The sequence below is a fragment of the Passer domesticus genome, chromosome 12 (genome assembly GCF_036417665.1).
Source record: "Passer domesticus isolate bPasDom1 chromosome 12, bPasDom1.hap1, whole genome shotgun sequence".
In the NCBI taxonomy this organism is placed as follows: domain Eukaryota; kingdom Metazoa; phylum Chordata; class Aves; order Passeriformes; family Passeridae; genus Passer; species Passer domesticus.
In genome coordinates this window covers 7,597,902-7,620,879 of record NC_087485.1, presented here as the reverse complement: position 1 = coordinate 7,620,879, position 22,978 = coordinate 7,597,902, and the positions used below count along the sequence as shown (strand labels likewise).

The 22,978-nt window shown below is 44.7% G+C and overlaps 1 protein-coding gene across 2 annotated transcripts; it reads left to right on the top strand.

Annotated features, from left to right (window-relative positions):
- The first annotated feature begins 104 nt into the window (after positions 1–104).
- RFWD3 (ring finger and WD repeat domain 3) lies at positions 105–22,137 on the top strand. 2 transcript variants are annotated; one of them, XM_064386353.1, is made up of 13 exons: positions 105–240; positions 2,402–2,765; positions 4,187–4,431; positions 6,120–6,217; positions 6,315–6,512; positions 8,693–8,784; positions 10,900–11,014; positions 15,587–15,815; positions 16,994–17,144; positions 19,327–19,503; positions 20,114–20,328; positions 20,574–20,791; positions 21,425–22,137. In XM_064386353.1, exons 1-13 carry the CDS (start codon positions 120–122, stop codon positions 21,566–21,568), a joined length of 2,367 nt encoding a protein of 788 aa, XP_064242423.1. In that variant the 5' UTR covers positions 105–119; the 3' UTR covers positions 21,569–22,137. The 2 variants fall into 2 exon arrangements, with proteins under 2 accessions (XP_064242423.1, XP_064242424.1); XM_064386354.1 differs by lacking the exon at positions 105–240 and adding an exon at positions 590–2,237.
- Positions 22,138–22,978: the final 841 nt, after the last annotated feature.

Here is a 22,978-nt window from a genome sequence, read left to right as displayed (position 1 = left end):
GTTGCCCAATCAGCCAGCTTTCGCTGCCGCGCTTTGACCAATCAGAGCACGCCGCACCGCCCTGCCTCCCGTCCCGTCGCTCCCAGTCCCGTTGAACAGACGGACAGAGCGATTGGCCAATGAGAAGGCGGAAACGGCTCCGACTCGCCCAATGGCGGCCGGCGCGGGTGTGCAGCCAGCCAATAGGGCGGCGGGGGCGGGGCGGCGCGGCGCTCGAGCGGGCGGCTGGGCCCGGCGGAGGTGAGCGAGGGGCGGCGGGGCCGGGAGGCGACCGGGGCCGGGCTCCCGGCACTGCTCCATCCCCCGGGGCCGGGAGGCGACCGGGGCCGGGCTCCCGGCACTGCTCCATCCCCCGGGGCCGGGCTCCCGGCACTGCTCCATGCCCCGGGCCGGGTGTCTTGCTCCGGGCCGGGATCCCGGCCCAGCTCCATCCCCAGGCCCGGCCCGGTTCCCCAGCACGGCTGTTCCCCCGAGCGCCCGGGCTGCTGCGGCTGCCGGAGCGGGGACATCCCTCTCCCGTGGCCTTGTTGTGCCGGGCTCGTCTCTAAAATCCGGAGCTCTGAGGTGACGGCGGAGGGTCCCGCTCGCGGAGCGCGCGTCTCGCTGTGTTGCGGTCGGTTCCGTGCCGAGGCGGTGCGCAGGGCCCGGCCGGGCGCGCTGCCGGGGCCGCGGCCGCGCTCGGCGCTCCGGGCTCCTCCTGTGCAGAGCCTCCCGTGCCCGGCCGCCCGCCGCGGGAGCGCCTGCCTGGTAACCCTCTGGGGCAGATTCCAGGATTTAACCGCGACAGTGCCGGTGTTAACGTTGTTGTGAACCGCCCGGATAACGCGGGCCATGGGGCGTGTTGCCGGGGAGGCTGTGGGTGTCCAGGCCAGGCTGGGTAGGGCCTGCTGGGAGGTGTCCTGCCCCTTTGGGACTGTGCCTTTGTTAACCCTTAACATCGTGATTCTATGATGAAAATAAGGGTTTGTCATACTTTTGGGTAGCAATTCCATCATGAACGCAGTACTAGAGATGCAGTACCTGACTGTTGAATGTGACCATGTCTTGGCCATGCAGCTCTTCTGGTGGGAGGTGGTAACATCTATTTTTGGCCCAGCTTAGGCTGAATTGGTAATCAGGATAAGAATGATGAAATTCATAAGTTAGACTTTCTTAAAATATCTATTAAAACTTAGTACAACCTCTTTTGTTAATTCTCGTATACATTTTCTAGCTACTTTTTATACACAACCAGCACTTGTTCTCTTTATACAGCCCTTGCTGGGTGAATTTTACCAGCTTGGTAAAACTGGTGTTTGTGCTTTGGGCTTCTGAATAGTGCTAAAGGTCTGCAGCTCCCAAGGCTTTTCAAGTTTATGATTGCTTAATTACTTTTTGGAGAATGTGAATGAGTTCCGGCACCTTGCAGAATTGAATCCACACACCTCTTCCAATAAAGGACTTTTGAGTTTTTGGTGAATCTGCTCATTCAATTAATGAGATAATCTTGAACTTTTTTTGTGTTGTAAGAATAGCGTGGCCAAAGTGCTCTTAATTTGGTGGCTGACAGCAGCATGAGAATTAATAATGCAGAAACTGTTCTCTCTATTTTTCTTCAAACCCTGAGGTAGTACTCCTGTTCTGGAGGTAACCTGAAATCCATCTGCCAAAGATGTAGAAGGGCAGCCCATCTCTATACAACATCCTTTAAGATTGCAAAATATATTTGCAGTCTTACTGCAAATTTCATGTTTATGCAGTCTTGGGCTAAATATGGATCCACAAATGCTGATGCTGCAGATAATTTGGTACCAGTAATGTTTCAGTCACATGTGCTCTGCACATGTCATGCCCTTTCTGGTTTTTGCCTGGTGTTTGTAAATACCTCAAGGGCTGTTCAGTGCGCTGTGGGTAAGGGTCACAGTGATCTGTTACAATAAAGCAATTTTATCTGAAGAAACTTGGACATCAGTCAAGAGAGCAGTGCAGCAAAGGACTGTCACAGAGCTTGTTTGTGGCTGTGTCTGTGGCTGCTTGTGCAGTGCTGCTCACCTGGGGAGTCTCAGCTATTTCCAACTGTTCTTCAAGATCCACATGAATTTACTTGGCAAGTAAATGATGGCAGCAAGAAAACATTAACTTTACATACTCATCCAAGTGCTTATTTAAGTTGATTTTGCAATGTGCCTTTGGTGCTAGCTGCTGTTCAGCCAAAGACTTTGAGCCCAGGGCTCTGGGAGGGTGCTCCCAGCTCACACGTGAGTATTGACTTGTGGTTTAGCTCTGCTGCAAAGGACAAATTTTCTCTTGACTCTGAATTCTAAAAACATTTTTAGTCACTGAGTGCTGTACCTGGCTCTTGCTACCATCAGGCTACAAGTAAGGTTATAAGTAAATACTAGTTTTCTTCAACTCCTTGCAGAAATGGCTCAAGAAGAGATGGAAGTTGATCTCCAACCAGTGGCTGGTTACTCGGTGGAGACCCTCCAGACATTTTCCCCGGAGCCCTCTGGTCCCACGGCGCTCTCCTCCCACATTCCTGTGCCGGGGGAAGGAGGAGGCAGCGCTGCAGCCCTTCCTGCTGACCATGGCACACCCGGAGCAGCTGCAGGGGGAGCAGCTGCAGAGCCTGACCTGCAGACGAGTCCTGCCAGGGCCCGCAGGGGGCTGCAGGGGCTGCGAGGGGCGCTGGAGCAGCAGCAGCAGCAGGCACTGCCCCTGCCGCAGCCCAGGAGAGCTCGCAGGCAGCACAGACTCGGTGGCTCCCAGAGGACACCCAGTGCCAGGTAAAGCAGAAATGAAATTGGGTCTGAGCTGCTCTCTGATCAAGTCCAGCATCAGTTCAAACGGTCCTGGCTTGCAGAGCCCAGCCCAGGTGTGTGGCTAGGGCCCAATCCACAGTACCTGACTTCCCTTTGAAGTTCAGTAATAGCACAGCAACTTCTGATCTCTTCCCTTTGGTCTCTTCTGGTTCTTTGCCCTTGTTAAGTGAATCCCCCTGTTTCGTATGTTGGCAGGGGTGATATTTCCTTCTGAGCCCTTCTGCATTTTGAATTTTGTTTGCAGAGCTTGTGCTGCTGCTGTTCCCTCTGCACAGCCAGATTCCTGTCCATGATTCCTGCTGCAGTACTGATTTTCAGCAGTTCCAGCCAGCATTTAGCCCAGTGGAGCTTGTGCTCTGGTTTGCATTTCATCTTTGATTTGGGGTCTGCTTGATTACATTTACTGGTGACAGTTGCTGCAGAAACTTTCACAAGCATACAAACTGATATTTTTCTGTAGGGCTTTATTGTTTTTTGGTTGGTTTTTGGTTGTTTTTTTTTTTTTTTTGTTTTGTTTTGTTTTTTTTACTTTCAGACAAAAACATCTCTATTTAATACCATTTGGATAGGATTAAAGGGGGATGAGTGGGGTTGCTCTCTAGCCAGAAAGAAATCCGAATTTCTAGTTTATTTGTTTTTCTCTCATCATTCTGGCTTTTGTACATGCCAAGGGTGAAATTATAATTAACTGAAGCATTGCTTTTAAATTCAGCAAGACCAAGAGCTCCTCTCCTCCCAGTTGATTAAACACAACTGTATTGTTTGCCCTCAGATTGCCTGTGAAGGTCACTCTAGTTGTTAGGCCTGGAAGGCAACCTGAGGAACTCCTTTGAATCTGAAAGATAATTGAGATGATAGCTGAACTGATGGGGGAGAGGGGAGGATGTTTCTATTTAGGGATGAAGTTCCAGTAGAAAAGAAGAGTGAAAGTAGAAAGACTGAGCACAAGGTAGTCAATGGAATGAGGCTCTGATCCAAGTGGTGTGCATTTCACAGTACCAGTTCCTCCAGGAACCAGGGCTGAGTTGTGGTTGGAGAGACAGATTAGGAGTTTCCTTGGGATTATTAGTGAATGATACTCTTTGTTTTTCTCCTCTCCAACCCCACCATCCCCTTCTCCCCCATAAGAAGGCAATATCATTGTTGTAATGAGAAGATTTTCTTTGAACTGAGCAAAACGAGTTGTTGCTGATGCTGCTGATTGCTCACAACGTGGTCTATCCTGTGTGATTGCCCCTACCAGAGAAGGCCTGACTTGATAACAGTGACACCTTCCTGCAGGCAGAGCCTGGGAATTTTCCTGCAAACATTCATGGGGAAACATGGTGGGTCTTTAGCTTACCTGAAATGACTGTGGCTTCTGTTTCTTGCATTTCTGGACTCAGGGCAGCATTGGACCATTACTTCCAGCTCAGTAGGACACAAGAGCCATCTGCAGGACCAGTTCCACACCCGGAGTTCCCCCGTGTTGGGAGGGACAGCCAGGCACAGCCCCCAGCCGAGACAATAGAACTGAGTGACTCTGACAGCAGCACTGAGGAGGAGGAGGAGGAGGAGGAAGCAGTGGAGGCAGCAGCACCACCACTGTTACCATCAGCCCAGGAGACTCCTCCAGCAGCGAGCTCAGAAGGTTTGTGCTGTATTGGAGCTGTGTGGAGACTGATTGCAGACACTTCTCTTGCTGTTTGAAAACTGAGCAGGGAAACCCTTTTGAGCTTCTCAACAGACGGTGCTCAGAGAGTTTTGTGCCCACAGCTGACAGGAGCAGGCTGCTGCCACACGGCTTCCTGGCAAGCAGCTCCTGAAGCAGCAGCAGCAGCAGCAATGGGTGATTGCTACCGTAATGTTAAATACAGTCTTCTTGTGTCTGCAGACTGCTACTTATTCTGAACATTTCCAGGATTATTTGTAGTTTAAATGTAGAGATTATTGCTTGCCATGCTTCCACTCTCATCTATTATTGAGGAGTGCTATTGAAGACATCAGGTCACAGCTTGGACATCAGCAAGTGCTTTCAGAGAAATATCTGATTCAGTATTTTTTAATTTGATATTTCAGTCTGCTTCCGTTTATTTTTCATTCCTGCGTGGCACTTAGCTGATGAGATGGAGGTGCTTTTTTTGTTTTTCTTTCCTCATTTCTTTCTGTCTCACGATTCTTTATCTAAACTCGTGTTCACAGGCTGACACACACTTGAGTGACATTTTTTGTGATTATCATGCACAGTTTATGTAAGAGTGACAAATAGTTAACTTGCTAGTCAAGGTTATTGATGCCCATAGAATACAAGAACAAGAATATCTTTCTACTTCAGTCTCTAAGGAATGTCCTTATGATTGACTCTCTGCCCTCAGTTTTGGTTTTGGTTGGCCAGCCCACCTCATTACCTTTTTTAAAAGGGTACATCTACGAGATGTCTTTTGAACAGATCCATTCTGCTTGCTCTGGGCTAGTTTTACACATGACAGGAGCTCAAGCTGTTAAGTGCTGTATATTATTGTGTGAACATATGCTCTCTGCTGGATTTTCTGGAATTCCCTTGTTGCTTATATAAGCCAGTGGCTCCTCTTACAGCCCAGAATCACAGAGGCTGAAAACTTTACTGACATTAGCCAGGGTTAGGTGATACTTCCCCTGGATGGAGATTATATGCCTTGATTCCTAAATGTGATTAATAACTGTTGTTTTGTCAGGAGCTAGAGGGGAGGCAGTGATTTCTGCCTTTTTTGCTGTGCTAGTGGTGGTGATCTCCACATAGCAATTCAGTGTGCCCATGCCTGAACAGATGGGCTGACAGAGGCCCGCCACAAAAACAGAGGGAGAATACCAGCAGAATTGGTAGTTCAGACAATTACCAGCTGGAAAACTGCTGAAGTCAGAGTGAATGGACAGCCAGCATACGGGAAATGCTTTCTTGGCACATGAAATATGCATGCTTAGATCCCTTGGCAAAGCAACTTCTGGTATTGGTGTCTGTCTTTCTCAGGGCATAATGATGCAGGAATATAATCTTACATCAGCCTAACTATAGACCAGGTCTGTTTGTTTTGTGCAGGTCAGAAAATTCTGATAACAATTTTTGTCCTTAAAAGACCTCTCCTTTTTCACTGAAATTCTGTTGCTTTTCATAAAAGAAAACATAAAATTATTCAGCACTACTGTTCATACACAGAATATGTCCAGGGCACTGATCTGAAGCTTTTTAAGAACCTGTGCTATGTCACTACTTAACCTGTGCCCTGATGATTTCAGATCAAAGCAGGAAAACTCCTTTCCACTCCATTATCAATCAGGTTATTTAAGCAATGCTTTCTTTAGTTTCCAGTCAGGTCCAAGCAGAGCCATCTCAAACTTTGTCTCCAGCTTCTGCAGTACATGAAAGTCATGAGGATGAAGTTGAAGTCCAGCAAAAGCAAGTAAGGTGAACTAAATGCTTTTGGAGACAGATTATATACGATAAATGCTGCATTTTCTGAAACAGTTGTGTTGCTTTTTTTCAACTTTTAATCCTAGACAACTCCACTAAAGAAACTGGAGCCATCAGTTCCTGTTGCAGCTCTGGATGAGGAGGAAGGAGATACCTGTGCAATCTGCTTTGAGCAGTGGACCAATGCTGGGGAGCACCGTCTGTCTGCGCTGCGCTGCGGGCACCTCTTCGGCTACACCTGCATCGAGAGGTGGCTCAGGGGACAGGCAGGGAAGTGCCCTCAGGTAACGTGGCTGTTTATGTGCACTGGAAAGCTCTTGTGTGTGTGCCATCTTGTGCCTCAGATGTAACACTGTAAGGGTTACAGCTGGTTGCTGCGTGAAGCTGCTGTCAGAAGTAACAAACCCCACCATTACTTTGATGTTGTTAGGCCAGTAACAGCTAGCAGTACTTTAAAGGATGGGTTATGACTTGGATCTTTTCTCTGAAGTAGAGCATTTGTGAGTAGTAGAGGTAAAGGTTTGAGAGTTCAAGTGCTAAACTTGGAAATGGTTTCAGAATGCCCCAGTCTGGTCCTGGAGAGATCCACCTGGAATGGAAATGGCAGATGGATTCCTAGACACAAATAACTTTTCATAAAGACTGTGTTATTGGACAGGAAATGTGTCTGAGAACTGTTCTGGAACCACAGAATGGTTAGGGTTGGAAAGGACCCTAAAGATCATCTAATTAAGTTTTCAGTTGATTAATCTTCTGGTTTGAGCTGTGTCTGCTTTTGCAGCCTTTAAGAGGACCAGGCTGTTCAGGAAACTGGCAGAGAGCAAACTGGGAACCAGGTTACATCTTTTAATGTCCCTTTGCAAGTGGTAAATCAGCTTTTGAAGGCTTTCTTTCCATGGTTAATACTGATCTCCTTCGTATGTGATGTGTTGTATGTGATGTGTTTCCATTCCTTACTTCTTTTTTCCATGAAGGAATGTTGACAAAAAATAGGTCAATGAGTACCTTGTAAATAGGATTCAGTTCTGGCACTTTCCGAGTCGGTGGCTGGAAGCCCAGGGTTTCTTTGGCTTTGTCATTTTGAGAGCTTCTGTATTCTTGCTTGACTTTGCAGGATTCCCTCCTCTCAACAAGAAACTTCCTCTTGACGTGCGCTGTGACTAAACCTAAAGAATCTCTGTTGCCATAGCAAAGGCCAAAAGTTGATTTTTCTTACCCCTGTCAATTCTGTGTAAGCTTTTCTTCCCCCACTTCAGGCCCAGACAGAATTCTGGGACCTGCCTGGCGTATTTACTCGTTGGAATTTTGTGACTGCTTTCTTCTTGAACGCTAACATCTCAAGGGTTGTTTGCTCCCTCTTTCTCTTCCAGTGATACAAATACTAAAAAGTTCCTGGGAGAACTTGCTCTGGAGAGAACCTTGAAGCTAAATCATCTTCCCTTCATTTTCAGTCCCCCTCCTTTGCAACTGGGCATTCTGTGGTTCAATGGCCCAGAGCTGCTGTGCATGGTCTGTGTACTAAGTGGTTTGAGTGTGAGTTACTGTGAAATTGCAGCATTCCTGACCTGCCAGTGGCAGCTGCTGGCTGCCAGGAAAACTGTTTTGGCCATTTACTACAGTTTTTACAAAGGGAGGGAGGTTTTCTGCTCTGAGACTATTGCTTGTGATAACTTTGTGCTGCTAAGAAATAGACAAGTCTGCATTTGAAGCAGACACAGTAATTTAATGTTTATCTGGAGTTACTTGGTCTGAGTATTCACCTACCTCTTTTCTCATCAACAAAGAATATTTGCAAAACAAACTTGGAAGAAATTATGCCATCTGCAAGTTCTAGCTTGCCTTTTTTTAAGGTGAATATAATGTACTAAATGATTGCAGCTAGATGCATAAAATTACTGAAATATCTGACTCCCTGTGTGTCACTGAAGTCAGTGAGATGTCAGTGTTTTATGCAACACTGGAAAACTTTTGTGGATATGGATTTTAATCACTATGTGATTAAAGGAATGTAGAGTTGGAATAAGAGTTGGGAGTATACTCAGGGGTTCCTAAATCCTTGTCTGTTGGCCAAGCATCAAGTCTTGGTGTTTTCAGACCTGAGGTTGGGCTGGTGTTTTGTTCTAGATTTTCTTGTTTTCACTCTTTGTCTGATTTGGGACAAAAAAGTCCCTGGAACTTACCTGACCTTGCTGCTGTGCTGGTGCATGAGCAGAATGCATTTAGTGGGAGGCAAGGAGATGGATTATTAAAGGTGCAGTGGGATATGCAGCTTTCGTTGGAGCCCTGCTTAGAGCTCTGGTGTCTGTATGAGGGAGCATCTTGCAAACTTGTGTTTGTGGCATTGCTTTCCAGCAGAAAGCCCCTCCTTTCAGAGCTAAATAAAACCATACCTAGGGACTGGTAGGGGTGCCTAGTTTGGATAGTTAAATTGCTGCAGATGACCTGAGCTTGTGTTTGATTTCAGTGCAATAAGAAGGCCAAGCGTTCCGACATCGTGGTGCTGTACGCGCGCACGCTGCGCGCGCTGGACACCAGCGAGCAGGAGCGCATGAGAAGGTACGGAGCCTCCCCTGAAGGACCTGCTCTCAAAGCTGCCCTCTGCCTTCCACTCCCTGCTTTCATTTCCTGCGTGCTCTGAAGCAATTTGTGCATTCCCTTGGGGTTTATAGGAGTGTAGCTACCTTAAAGAACCAAGGCCTTGCTGCGTTGCACGTCTTAATTTTCTTTTGGAACAGAATTCTTCAGTTTGCATTTTGTGGCCCTGAAACAGCAAAAGCTGCCTTGTGCTGTATCTTGAAATGTTATCATGGGAGAACATGCAAAGTTGATGCCAAAAAGCTGTGTATTGCTAATTCATCATTAGATGGGAAAAGCAAGGCATGGTTAGGAATGCAGGGAGGGTGAACAGCTGACCTTTTCTGCCACCTTTTCTGTATGCATTGAACAGAGTAATACCTCATATGAATCACTTTCCATCTTGCTTTGTCAAACTCTTCATGTAGCTTTACTTGCAAAAGGTCAGCAAGCATTACTATGACTCCCACTTCCCTTTCCAACTTAAATGTAGACTTTGTTCTGGAAAAGGGAAAAGCAGGTATGAAAATGGGGACTCATTTCTTTTCAGTAAGATGCTGTCACAGATATATTCTGAAATGAAAAGGCTGCAGATATCTGAGTTCTTCTGAGTCTTGTGTTGAATAGAATTTAATTGGGGTTTGTTCACATGTCTACAACTATGCCACTGTTCTTTCAAGGCAGTTTTTCAACAGAAACCTCACTATCCTGGTAATTATAGATCAGAAATTATTGAGGAGTAACAGTCAGGAAGGGAAGAATCTCTCTTCTCTCAGATTGCCAGAGCTGATGGTGTTTGAAGTGTACCTTTAGAAGGGTGATGCTTCTTTCACTGCATTAACACAGAAAAATAATTTATTTTTTTTTTCAAAAGCACAAAAGACATTTGGGTGTGTAAATTTTGTTATCTCTCATGAAGGGGTAGTTGTCTGACTTCTGTTTGTGTCTCAGAACCTCAGTGCAGCCGTTGCCCACATTCCCTGCCCCTCCTCTGCCTTTGTTGTAAGGCAGGGAGCAGTGACTGTCTGTGTGTCCATGGAGCTGCTGGCAGTGGCTGCCTTCTGGCACACAGCCATGAGTGGAGCAGAGATGTGTGTGTGCATGCATTAGTCTTGTTTGCACCTAGTCTTAAATTAGGTATAAGATCATGGGGTTTGTTTGTCACATTCAAAAAACCCACCAGCCTTCAGCCTTTGGGGACTGACATAAAGAATGTGTTTGTGATTGTTAAATAGGCATTTCACCTGTTTCTTCTACAGGAAAAAAAATCATATTAAAAAGATTTAAGGGAAAGACAGAATTCTGTGCTTTGGAACATGCAAGGCTAGGTCTCTGCATTTGCAAAATACTTAGGCGAGCTAGAGCTCCCTGCACATGAATGACAGAAATAACTGGAATATTGCAGCTTTTGACGTACAGAATGCAGTGGGCAACATAGACCAAGTGTACAGCTAATTTTAAGGAGTGTTGGTATTTCTCTCCCCACTTTAGTTATTCCTTTGTGTAAGCCTATATGAAAGAGAAATAAATTCAAGTAACCTAACCAAAGTGGTACTGCTAAATGGTGTGTATGCACTTTTGGGCTCAAGGTGAGGTAGTAAGTGGGTCTTCTTTATGGGCATTCACAGAGAATTTATCTGTCATTTTTTCTGCTACAGATATATTTTCCTAAACTACAAGATTAGCTACTGGTGGTAGAGACAAGCTTGAAGATCTTGCTGTTATATAATTATGATGTGCTGTGTTACTGACACAGTTTATTACATGGACATGATGGTATAGGATTTGCTTAAGTGTTTCTTTAGGGGAAAGAAAATTGATTTCTTTTTCTCTCTCCTCTACTAAATTAGTCCTTTTGGAGGGGATGAGGAGAAAGGCTGTTGGAACAATACTTGAAGTGAGTCATTCAGAACAATTGCATAACTGAATATCTCAAGGTGAATGTGTTGGGTTAGCACAGTACCAGGTTTTCTGTGATGTGGATTTGCCTGAACAGGACATATGGTGGGATGAAGTCAGAGGGCAGGAGCTGACAGCCCAGAAAAGTACCCAAGATAATACCTAGTCCTAAGGATTGCTTTCCTCTCCTTCCTCCAGCTCTCTAGAAAAGGAGCAAATGCTGCGGAGACAGGCGGAGCTGGAATCTGCACAGAGCCGTCTCCAGCTCCAGGTGCTGACAGATGAGTGCAGCAAACTCCGCAAGCAAGTTCAGGTGAGACTCATGCTACAGATACACAGAGTGCTTCTTTCTCTTCAGCCTGCCTTTTCCATCTTCCCTTAGAGATGAGAAGACAGGATTCCAGTTTTAGTAATCAAGATTTAGTAAACTCAATTGGTGAATCATCCCAAGCTGGTGAAGACATCCTGGGCTGGAATATTCATGTGTGCTACAAAAGCTCTTGACTTTTTCTTGTGCTTTTAAGACTTAATTGAACTTGCAGCACAGCACTAGAGTTGTTTGGCTGCTGATGTTGCAGGTTCCCCAGATTTTGTGGTGCCTGGAAAGGCATGGTAATAAAGAACCAGACTTAGTCTCCTCATCTTTCTTGTAGTTGCATCAAAATAAACTTTGGAAATCTCTGTAGTAAACCTGCAGTACAACCTATTATCACTAGTTAGTCAAGAATCTTTGAGAAGCAGTTTGTGCAGAGGCATGGCTACTTGCAAAATCAAAAGGGAAAAAAAAAACCCTAGGGGTTTGGTTTTTTTTAAAGGTTAGTTCAACGTTTCAGTTTAACACCTTCTGGTACCCTGTGGCCTGGCCTGTCAAACAGGGGAGGCTGTACATGTGCCTCTTAGAGCACAAATTACTGACTGCAAATGATGGGTTATTAAATGACTGCTTCCTTCTGGTTTATGCAATACTGAGATATTTTGTAACCCATCCTAGCTGCTTTTTCAGGATTCCTATAAATTATGGACTCTGCCAGTGCTTCCAACTGTGAATTACCTGGTGTATTCCACCAGTACTAGGTTTTCCAAAAGTCTGTTCCATTGCCAGTTTGCTACCTTTTCTTGAATGAGACAGGTGATATCCTCTCACTGTCTAGCAGCTTGCTTATTTTTAGGCTTTTCTTTATTCCTGAATTTTTTTTATAGCCTTGGCTATTCATATCTGTACATTAAACAACATCCTCTTTGCTGAAGTCTTCCTGTATGACATAAGATAAGGCTTTTAAATTCTCTAAATTCCTGCATGAAGCCATTTGCTCATCATCACTAATAAGAAAATTGGTCCACTTCAAACTTGGGCTTAAGAAAAATGCAAATAAGATAAAATTTCAGGTACATAATGTTTTCCTGCAATTCATTTGGTCTTAAATGATGGAGTATCCAGTCTAACTGAATTGAAGTCACATGTTATAAGGATTAAGTACTCTGTGTTCTTTAAGCTCTGTTTCAGTATTTATTACTGCATTTATCATTGTACTGTAGTGGTTAATGCAAATGCTGGAAGCAATTTTAAGCTGCTTGTTTATACTGTGAATAAAATGAAAGTAAAACAATATAGTGGGGAGCAGAAAAGTCAGCAGGAAGTCCACAAAACTCTTTAACTTGTTTGATTGCATTTTGAGCAGATGCCTAATGAGTTCCTTGTTTTATGAGAACTCATAAAGTAACTACTTGCACAGAAGTATTTAGATTGGGAGGTTTCTAGCCCAGTCCTGGTTGGGAGATTGCAGTGTGGGGTTGGGCTGTTCAGGGGTTTTTGTTGCTAATGCTCTTGAGCTGTGCCCAGCAGCAGCCATGGCACTAGTTGTGACCTTTTTTTAGGTTTGTATGCATTTTTCTGTGCTCTTACCCATTAAGAGTCTCGTTCATTGTACTTTGTTATTGAAGTATGTGATGCTATTCAGACTAGGAAATTGATGGTTTTTAAGTCTTTAGCTGTATGAAAATACATGAGGAAATGAACTTGAAGATGAGGAGAGCTCTGGAAGAAAGGCCTCGGGAGTGGGGGCTGTGCTGAGCTGTGTCCTGCCCACCACACAGAGGTTCAGGCTTGTGTTTTGAACCAATGCTGCTGACACCTTTACTTTTACCTAATATTTTTCATTTGGGAGCAGAAAGAACTTGGGAATTAAATGTGAGCTACTACAGTACTCCTCCTGAATCTGCCAGCATTTTCAGTAAAAGTAGCTCATGATAAGCAAACCATCTCTGCCTTCTAGCAGTAATATCACTGATCAGCTGGAGTAGGAGATCTGATTTTTGCACATGGGAAGCAGTAGCTCTGTTTGGGTATGGAGGAAGAAAAGGAGGACTGGCAGGGAATTTACAGGAGACTGCATGCTGCTGTGGAGAAGAAAGCAAATGTAATTGTGACCCTTGCAGAGATCAGTTTATGTTTCTTGATGTAATGGAAAAGGTTTTTTAAAATAGGATTTTCAGAGCATCCAAAAAACAATTGAATGGCAAAATATCAATAAAGATCTATGTATTCAATACCTCTAGAAAAAAATAGGCTAATTATTTTTTTGAATAAAAATTGTTCATCTTTGTGATCTGTGTTCACTTTCAGTTGATGTCTGAGGAAGTGGAAGCTGGTATTTCATTGCTGTGGTTTATAGTGAAACCAGTTAGAAATGCTCCATGTCCTTTGAGCCCAAACCCCAAATGGAGATGGAAGGTGGAATGTCTGCAGTGCTGCTCCACTGCTTGAGGTTGTCCTGTGTGTCTCTGTTAAAGGCAGGGCTGGGGCTGTGCAGTGCCAGGTGCCAGGTGTGGGAAACAGCCAGAGAGTGACAGTCATGGATACCTGCCTTGGTCTTGAAAGCTTCATATCAGCTATTAGGGCTGTAACCCAATAACTCAAAACTGTTCTGAATTTATTGTAGCTGGTGTTTTCCTTTCCTATTCATTGTGCTCCTTCTCCTGTATGCTCCTCAGGAAGACTTCAGCCCTATAGCCTATTCTTTCCCCCCAGTGTGACTGTGTTCATTCATCACTGCAAAGGTGAGCTGAAATGTAGAGACAACCACAGCATGTGCAGAGAGAGGAGTCTGCTCTCAAGGCCATTAGTTGACACCAGGCATCAGGAAAGCTCTGCAGAGAATCTTAAAGGAAAGTATAGGCTTTTACATAATGAACAGAATGTTCTTTTGAGCACAATTAGTGGAATTTGTCTGCAGCGGAACATTTTTAATCACCTTGCTGATGTGCCTCCAGTAAGACTTCCTGGTTCTGCTGGGTTTGTCCATTGTGTTTAAATGTAAACATTGTACTAATAATCCTTGTGATTTTAATTGCCTGGTTTCCTTTTTAATAACTTGTGTGAAAGTTGAATGTTGAGTGCAGGTGACAAGGAGAGTTTTGCAAGGTCCCCAGAGCAACAGATAATTTTAATCTCTTCTGATCCCCAGTGGTCGTGGTCTCCCCCCTCACCTTTTAGAAATACTGAGTTTATTAAATTTTTGATTAGAAGTTACTTTCTTCTAAGTTACCTGTGTTTTGTCTGACTGGTTACTCTAAGTTTGAAGCTACAGCTTTCATCATAAGCATCCTGACAGCCCTCACACCCCTTCTTCCTTGCCCAGGTCGTTTTGTCTTTTCTTGCTCTAATGGAATGATCTGGAGTCTCCAGCTTCCTTTTTTTTTTCTTTGCTTAAATTTTTATATTCCCTTGGGACATTTGCAATGTGCTTGGTGCCAAAGAGATCAGACCTCTATAAAGTATCAGAACTGCTCTTCTCTTGAGCAGCTTCCAAAAGTTACAGGTCTTGATAACTGTTAATGTAGAATTTGAACTTTGATCTTGCCTTTTTGAAAATTGCTGCCTTTGCTTCAATGCAGGTTAAGTGGTGGTGGCTGCTTCAGTATTGAGGCTGACTTGCAGTTACTGATATATTCATAATATCATTCTTGTGACTCTTAATTGTTTAAAGATTACATAGGGTTTGAAGCAGACCTGGCGTTTCTCAGACAACAGAAAGCAAGTAGCAATTTTCCTTCAGCATACCTTCCCTCTTAAATATCCCTGAGATTCTGTATTGTCTGGTTTTGACCTTGGATTACAAGATGGTCAGAATACTTTTTGGGAAGGGACACTTGTAGTTGACTCACAATATGCTGATGCCACTAGCTCCATTCCCACCTCACCCCTCATGATCTCAGGAATTCAAAGAATACCTTGTTCTTCACAGAAGCTGTTCTTGGCCATGCCTTTGCTGAATATCCTTGAGCATTCATCAGTTGAGGTGGAGGAAAAGAGGGGAGGAGGGAGGAGATGGTAGAAGACAGAGCTGGAGCTCTTGAGAGTTGTGTTGTTCCTGGAATTTGCTGCACAGGGTTTACAAGAACAGTGTCATCGTCATTAAATAGACTGACTTGTTTCCTGCAACGCCCTTTGTGTTGAATCTTGGGCTTTTATTTTTTTATGGGGTATTCTGGAAATTCTGGAAAATGGTTTTAATTGACTTTCTCTTGTGGTTTAGGGGCTCATAATACTTGGCAGTTCATTCTCTTCTAAACAGCATTGATCTGGTAATAGTTGTTACTGGCTTTTATGTGTTGCCCAAGAGTCCTCTCTTTCACAGGGTGTAATACATACAATAACAGACTTTGAATACATTTTGGCAGTATTTACACAGCATTTGAATGCTTCTGTTGCTCACTGTCATAAGCCATGAGCTTAGAAATATAGTACTTCAGGAATAGCATGGAAAGAGGACTATATTTCTCTCTTTTATCTGAGAACAAGTACAGTTGGAGCACCTGAAGCAGAGAGCACAGAAGATTACACTGCCAGTGATTCATTAAAGCTCTTTGGGCTTTTTCTTTGCAGGAGCTGAAGGCTCTGGTGGCCCAGTACAATGTGAGCACTTCACAGCAGCCTGGCAGCTCCCGTGCCTGCCTGCCAGGCAGCCTCCCCTCCAGCCAGAGCCAGCGCAAGTACCACTTGGAAAAGGTTTTTCTGGTGTCTCAGACTGGGAACTGCAGAGTGATGGCATACTGTGACTCACTGAGCTGTCTTGTGGTATCACAGCCTTCTCCACAGTCTACTTTTATTCCTGGTAATCAAGCAAGTCAACATTTGGGAGTTCAGAAGTATAAGTTAATGTAATTTCTGCTTTGTCCCTGCTCTCTGCTTTTCTGCTTGGCCTTTGCATGTGCCTTGTAGACTGAGAATACTCATAAGACTCCCCATACTTCATCTGGCCTCTGCATTGGAAACCTGTGCCTAGCAAAGGAGCTTCTTTTCCCTGGCACATCTAGGGCAGAGTCCTAGCAGAGGGTTTGCAGCTCTCCTGCTGGAATGCCACATCCACAGAAAGGTAAAAGGTGTGTCTGTAATCCTTGCAAGGTGGACCTTCTGAAAGAGCAAGGGGCTAGGCAGTGGGGCCTGCAGAGAAGCTTCCAGTGGTTAAGTGAGAAACACTGCTTCTGTAGTAGGTGGATTGATGCAGCTGATTTGTCAGTACTCTTAAGAAAAAGAAAAAAAAAAACAACCAAAAGCAAACTCCTTTTAACATGAATGCCTGAAGTGCTGTTCCCTAATGAGGAAATAGAAAACCAAGAAGTCACAGGGAGCTCTGGTTTTGTTTCACTGTTATGTCCAGGGGCCAGTGGCCTGACATCTGGCCCAGTGCCAGTGGCTTTTTCAGTGCAATGCATGTGGCATTAGGAGTCTGAGAGCGCTTATTTGCAAAATGCTTTCTGACTGATGAAAGTTACTTAATTTGGTTAATGGGTTTGAGGTTAATGTGCCTTATCTAGGCGTAACAAAGTGGTTTTCCACATTTAACTGGTCTCATTTTTCTGGCATTTGTAGCCAGGACTGAATCTCTGAATGGAGGCTTTGTGGTGACTCTTGTAGCACACAGGTTAAGTTCACCTGTAACCATTCTTTGCTGTGATGCTTGTTCTCTTAAATAGCCATGTAATCCTGCTCTTTGTGGTTTTATCTGTGCAAGGGTGTCTTTGAAGAAGCTGGCTAAAGAGCAGCAGGCCTTGTAACAAGAATTTTAGCACTGGTACTGAATTTGCTCTTGCTGACTGGGATCCTTAAATTTAGCTTGTTGCCATTTGAATTAAAGAATGATTTGTGGCAGTTCTTACCCAGAAGAGCAAATAACTTACATGTTCATCCCACCACAGGCTTCAATACAGACTTTGTAGTTCTGGTATAAAATAGCCAGTTCTATGCATATGCTGCTCCTCAATAATCTGCTTTACCCTTCTTGTGTGGCAGGTTGTGGTGTTAAGATGATGAGCTTGGCCAACCTGAAGAGCAGTCAGTACATCCCCATCCACAGCAAACAGATTCGGGGCCTGGCTTTCGGCACTCGAGCCGATGGTTTGATGCTCTCTGCTGCCCTGGACAACACTCTCAAACTCACCAGGTGAGCCCTGCTGCCTGTCCCTGCACAGTTTGGCTGTGTGCAAGAGGCTGGGTTGGATTTTGTTCTGTCTTGCAGCACTTGCTATTCTGTTTTCTGAAAGACGCTGCAAAGATGAGATCGGGTCTGCCTGTTCTTCCTGCCTGTGGGAGCTAACAGAGGGGAGGACTTAGTGATGCTTTTGCATCTTTAAGGTGGAGGTGGCATGGAGCTACTTCTCTCTGATTATTTTCCCATGGAAAACAAGTAATTCAGCATGGCTTGGCCAACTGTGTTGAGAATAAATAACATAATATATGGACATGACATTTACTGTCCACTTGGTTTTGTTGCTACAGGGAAATGTGAAGTGCGAGAGCTTGTAAAGCATAAAGCAGAAATAAGGGATAGTTGGGCTCTGCTCCTCTTTCCCTGCACTGATGTTGACTTCACTGATTTTAAACTTCTTGCAGATCATGGAATTAATCTGGGATATGAAATGCATAAACAGCATTGTTGAACATGTGCTAGAGGCTCTCTAGAGCTAGCAGAGACTTAAAGCAGCGGGTTGGGGACTAATTATGCAGAGACTGAGAGAAAAATGTGTCCAGTCCTGTTAGAATTTGCAGCTTATGAGTGTGTTTTCTTGCTTTTCTGCTGCTCTTCAGTCTTAATCTTACAGTGCTTCAAAACTTTATTGGCTGATTGATTCTTATTGAGTTATATTAACGTCTCTGTGCAATCTGTCTGTCAGTATTGGGTTAGGCAGGATAAGTGTCTGGTTTTTGACTAATTAGTCTCAATTCTTTCCCAAAAGTGAAGCAATGAACAGAACTTAATCCTGCAACAGAAATGTACAAAATGTTTCTTTCCTGTAACCATGTTGAAACGTTTGCTAGACTAGTTAAAAATAAACAAAACTGTCTCTGATGCTCAAGTCAAGGTGTCAAATTTCTAACTGATTAGGGTGATAATTTTCATGCCTTAATCTGAAGAGTGAGTTAGCAGACACTGCAACAAGGAGCCAGACACTTCCATATCTGCCTCTCACTGCCTGGTTGGCTGCATCAGAGCTTGTGATCCTCTTGCTGTTGTGCTTGATCCCAGAATGTCTTGGAGTTAGGTGTTGACTTAAGCAGCATCTTCATACTTTTTTCAGTCCCCCTCTGAAAGAATAGTCCTTCTTTGGCAATCTTTCTTCTCTAGTTACTAATTTCATAGTCATCCTCCCCAGAATAATTATCCAGGGTGCATTTATGCCTCCTGCTCTGGCTTGCAGTTGTTTAAAATAGAACTGTGAGTTTGTTTGGTTTTGGGATTGTTTTTTTCTTCCTGTTGTTTTGACCCAGTCACTGCTCTGGTATCGAACTCCCTGTTTCCCCAGCTAGATCTTTGTAGTTGTTCTCCTTACACTTACCTGGGAGCAATTGTTTCTCTGGAGTCCTGAGCATAATCACCTTCCCCAGGGAGCAGCACATGTGTTACAAAGGATATCCAGAGTTACTTTGATATGTGCAGTCTTCTGTGCTGTTCTCAGTGTGCAAATGCATGTTGACAATGCTGCCCTTTGCAAATACATCCTGATCTGAGAGCAGCTTCATCTGCTATTCTGGGCTGTGCCCCTCTGTGGACTCTCTTCTTTAGAAACTTGATTTGTAGAAGGAATAATTAATACTATAAATGTACTTTCAACTGTCCTTAGCCATTCACTGTCTCACTCTTGCTTAAACTGGATTCTTTTGAGGCATAAATACTGTTCCTCTTGTGTAAAAAGAGGGGAAATAATTAATGAGAGATGTAATCTGAAGAGAGGAGTCCTGTGATCTCAGGAATATGTGGTATTACGGGACTACACCAACATTTCTTCTCCTAATTGTTTCCAGAAAAGTAACTTAGCTTTCTCTTGCCAGTAAGGCAGCTGAGACCCTGCTGTGAGATTTCCTCTCCCAGTCTCCAAAGATCAAACTGGAAAAAGAAGCACTGGCCTGGAAGAATTATAAATCACTTGACAATATCCAAGGGATTATTCTGTTTGGGTTTTTAGATTCATGTCTGGAGTAAAGGAGGAGTCAATTGAGAATTCTGTCTAAAGAGAGATGCTTTTGTCTGAAGACTTTAAAAAGCTAGATTAGTTTACTTTAATTGTGCAGTTTTCTCATCAGTAGATACTTGTGCAACTGGCCATCACTTTGCTTTTCCTCTGCAGCTTGGCAACAAACACTGTGGTGCAGACATACAACGCTGGCCGTCCCGTGTGGAGCTGCTGCTGGTGTCTTGATGATACAAATTATGTCTATGCTGGACTGGTCAATGGCTCTATCATGATATATGATCTCAGAGACACAAACTCTCATGTCCAAGAACTGGTCCCTCAGAAGTCGAGGTATGGCAGAAGGATTTATCATTCCTCTCAACTAATAAGCATCAAGTTAAAGACAGCTTCTTCCATAAATCACACAACAGTTACAATAGTTTAAATTGAATTATGTAAATCTCTTGTTCAAAAATTCACATTTAGCACAAATGTGAGAAGTCTCTCATGAGGTTGTATGGTGTTTATATATAACTTATGCAGGTGCCAAGCACTTGTGCTCCTTTTAAGGCACACAAGGGTCAGAAATAGACCCACTGGTGCAGTATAAACAGAAGAGCTGAATTTGTTTTGGAGCTGGGTTTAGTATTTAATTTTGAAAGGACAAACTACAAAGAGATGTGAAATTCTGATGCTTCTGTTTCTTATACTCTGGGGATCAAACACTGATTTGCACTCATCTGATGTATGCTCTCTGCTGCTTCTGTAAAACATAAGGCTCAGTAGTTAAGCTGGATTTAATTTATACTTGACACATCTATTGGCACTCCTTGCTTGAAGGAGCATCTCACAGCCTGCTTAGGCCCTTTCTTTGCCGTGCAGTTGGAGAACTGGAGCTCTGCAGCAGGACACCAGCAGAGCTGCAGCTGACAGCTCTGACTCTTGCCAATGACCCTTCCAGGTGCCCCATGGTGTCACTGTCCTACCTGCCCCGGATGGCCTCAGCCTCACTGCCTTATGGTGGGATATTGGCTGGGACCCTGGAAGGAGCCTGCTTTTGGGAACAGAAAGCTGGCAACTCCTACCGGCCTCATCACCTGGCCCTGGAACCCGGAGGCTGCATCGATCTCCAGACGGAGATCAACACACGGCACTGCCTGGCCACCTACAGGCCTGGTACGTACTGGGGTGTCTGCAGCTCTGAGCACTGCTTCTCCCTGCTCTGGGCTGAGCTCAGCAGCAGCTTTGGTGCTGTGGGCACAGCAGAAACACAGCACTGCTCTTACTAGAGCAATGAGCGTCTGCACATTGAGGAAAAACTGGGGAAGGCAGCTGCAGGCTGGTGCTGCTTGTATTCCTACAGATAAAGCCTATCTGTGAGTACATTTTTCAAAAGTTACTTTTTTATTTCTACTACACAGGTAAAAATAACCCATGTATGCGTTGTGTGATGATGGAACTGACTTGCAGCCCACTGACAGAGGGCTCAGAAGATGTGGTGTGTTCTTCTAACCCGGTTCAGACTTTCAGTGCTGGTCCCACTTGCAAGTTGCTGACCAAAAATGCCATTTTTCAGAGCCCAGAGGATGATGGGAGTGTCTTTGTGTGTGCTGGTGATGAGGCATCCAATTCTGCTCTGGTATGTCTTGCTCCTTTTGGCGTGGTGTAGGGGTTTATTGCAGTTCTTAGGAGAGAAGCCTTCTCAGTCACAGCATGAGTGTGATTTGGTGGGGATTGTCATGCACATTACCTTGTGCTGGTTGGTCTGTTGGACTGCTGTGGCAGATGGAACTTCCTGATAGTGTGGGACTCCCAGTCTTAGGCAAGGCCTGTGGTCCCCATCCATCAAAGGGCATGTAGGCAGTGAGCCCCTCTTGTCCCCCAGGGGAATGGGGCTGGGCACAGTGGCACAACTGGGCCCTCTGGGTGGTGTAGCAGACTCAGTGGGATAGTTAGTGTGGTAAGCACTGCAGGAGAAGGATGCAAGCTTTTTAGGAATGATGGGGAACAAGACATGGGTTGCCTTTTGTATGAAAAAGCAGCCCAAATGCAGAAGATGGACAACAGGCTGAGTGAGAGCTCATGGGTGGGGTCAGAGAGGGTCAGGGTGGCATTGTGCTGCAAGTCTGTTAAAAACCAATCAAGCAAGGTGTGGAAGTAGAGAAAGGGTCCTTTGAGTAAACTGAGGAAATTTTTTCTGGAGAGAGAAAGGTGTGTTCTGGGTAGGAGGGGAGAGTCCTGCAGTCCTTGACCTTGTCTGTCCCTCCCACAGCTCTGGGATGCTGGAAGTGGTTCCTTGCTGCAGAAGCTGCCAGCTGACCTGCCTGTGCTGGATATCTGCCCCTTGGAAGTGAACCAAAACCACCTCTTGGCTACTCTGACAGAGAAGATGGTGAATATCTATAAATGGCAGTGAGCTGTCCTTACACTTGCCACAGACTGTCCAAATATGCTGCTGATAACCCTACACAAGAGTTCAGTCCTGCACTTGCTGCTTACAGGAGACAGGATCCATTACAGCACCTTTCTGTCATTGGGGAGGAACTGGGATGTGCTGGTGCCCAGAGCAATTCCTTTCTTCTTCTGTATTCTTCTTTAGGCCTGCCCTTATTTCTTCTTTTGTCAATTTTTTTAGTCAAAACTCCACAAGCTGCCTCAGCACAGCAATAGTTCCTGGAGTGTCTCCAGTGTGTTATTGCACTTTTTTTTTCCACTGTGGATGCAGCACAGGGACTTTCAAATCTCTGCTACAAATGAATAAAATAAGAGGAGCTTGAAGACCTGAGACTCTCACTGCACTTTCTTGTGGAAGCTTGCCGTGATTACTGGGTGATGAAAAGGCATCTTGTAGCATTGCTGATACACAGTGTGAAAGCAAGGTCAGTGCTGTGGGGAGCACACTCCCACTGTTCTGTTGAAGGTCTAGGGTCAGCTGGGAGTTATTCCCTAACAAGGATGGATCCTGTTTAGGGGCCATGGAGAGAACAGGCTTGAAAAATTTACAGAGATCCTTTTTCCTTCCTGTTGTTTTTTTTTTTTTTTTTTCCATGAGCATTTAATTTGCACTGTAATTCCTTAATTCTCTGCCTTCTTTCCCTTCTCTCTTTCCTGCTTTACCTGCAAGCAAACTTGGACAGTTTGGTTGTGGAAAATGAAAACAGTACTGGAGAAGTACAGGTAAAGAAGAGGGAGATGATTCTTGTACTGTTGGCTGCTGCAGTCCACAGTGTTCTTTTTTAAAGACAGGAATGTAGTGAAACAGCCAGTACATTGGAAAAGAATGCTGGCTGCTTCTGCTGTTTGGGGATAGGAGAGTTGGAGTTTTTCTGTTTTGAGGAACCAGTGAAAGCTCAGGGATTTCATCAGCTTGTTTTTACTGACCTTCTGTCTTCCTTAAATGACAGTTTACAGCTCTACAACTGGTCACAGAGAGCTTCCAGTTGTGTGTGTGTGAGTGTGCTGCAGCTGCTGGTTTGTGTAAATGTGAGCCTGTGGGGTGGGATCACAGCCAGGGATGTGTGGGCAGGTGCTCTCTTTGCACCTCACTGTAAATACTTATCTCCAGGTCAGATCAGGGAGGGGACTTCAGCTCCATCTTATGTGTAACAAAGTCAAACTTTCAAGGATGTTGGAAGCTGCAGGGCAAGCTCCCTGTGCTGGAAGGTTATCCCTTGGCACACCTCTGCCTCTGGATGTGGTGAGCAGCAGCTGTGCCATTCAGATTGAGTGTGCCACCACTTCAGCTGCCAGGATAATTGTATTTACTGAAGGCTGGGGCTTGCACAATGTGATCCTGTTTGTCTCAAATGGGACTGAGAAGATCTCA

What these genes read in the sequence shown, in the direction of transcription:
- RFWD3 (XM_064386353.1), top strand. Translation starts at nt 120, where the DNA reads ATGAGAAGGCGGAAACGGCTCCGACTCGCCCAATGGCGGCCGGCGCGG. An exon ending in TTGAAGTCCAGCAAAAGCAA is followed by an intron (nt 6,218 to 6,314) that starts GTAAGGTGAACT and finishes TTTTAATCCTAG; the next exon opens with ACAACTCCACTAAAGAAACT. An exon ending in AACTCCGCAAGCAAGTTCAG is followed by an intron (nt 11,015 to 15,586) that starts GTGAGACTCATG and finishes TTTTCTTTGCAG; the next exon opens with GAGCTGAAGGCTCTGGTGGC.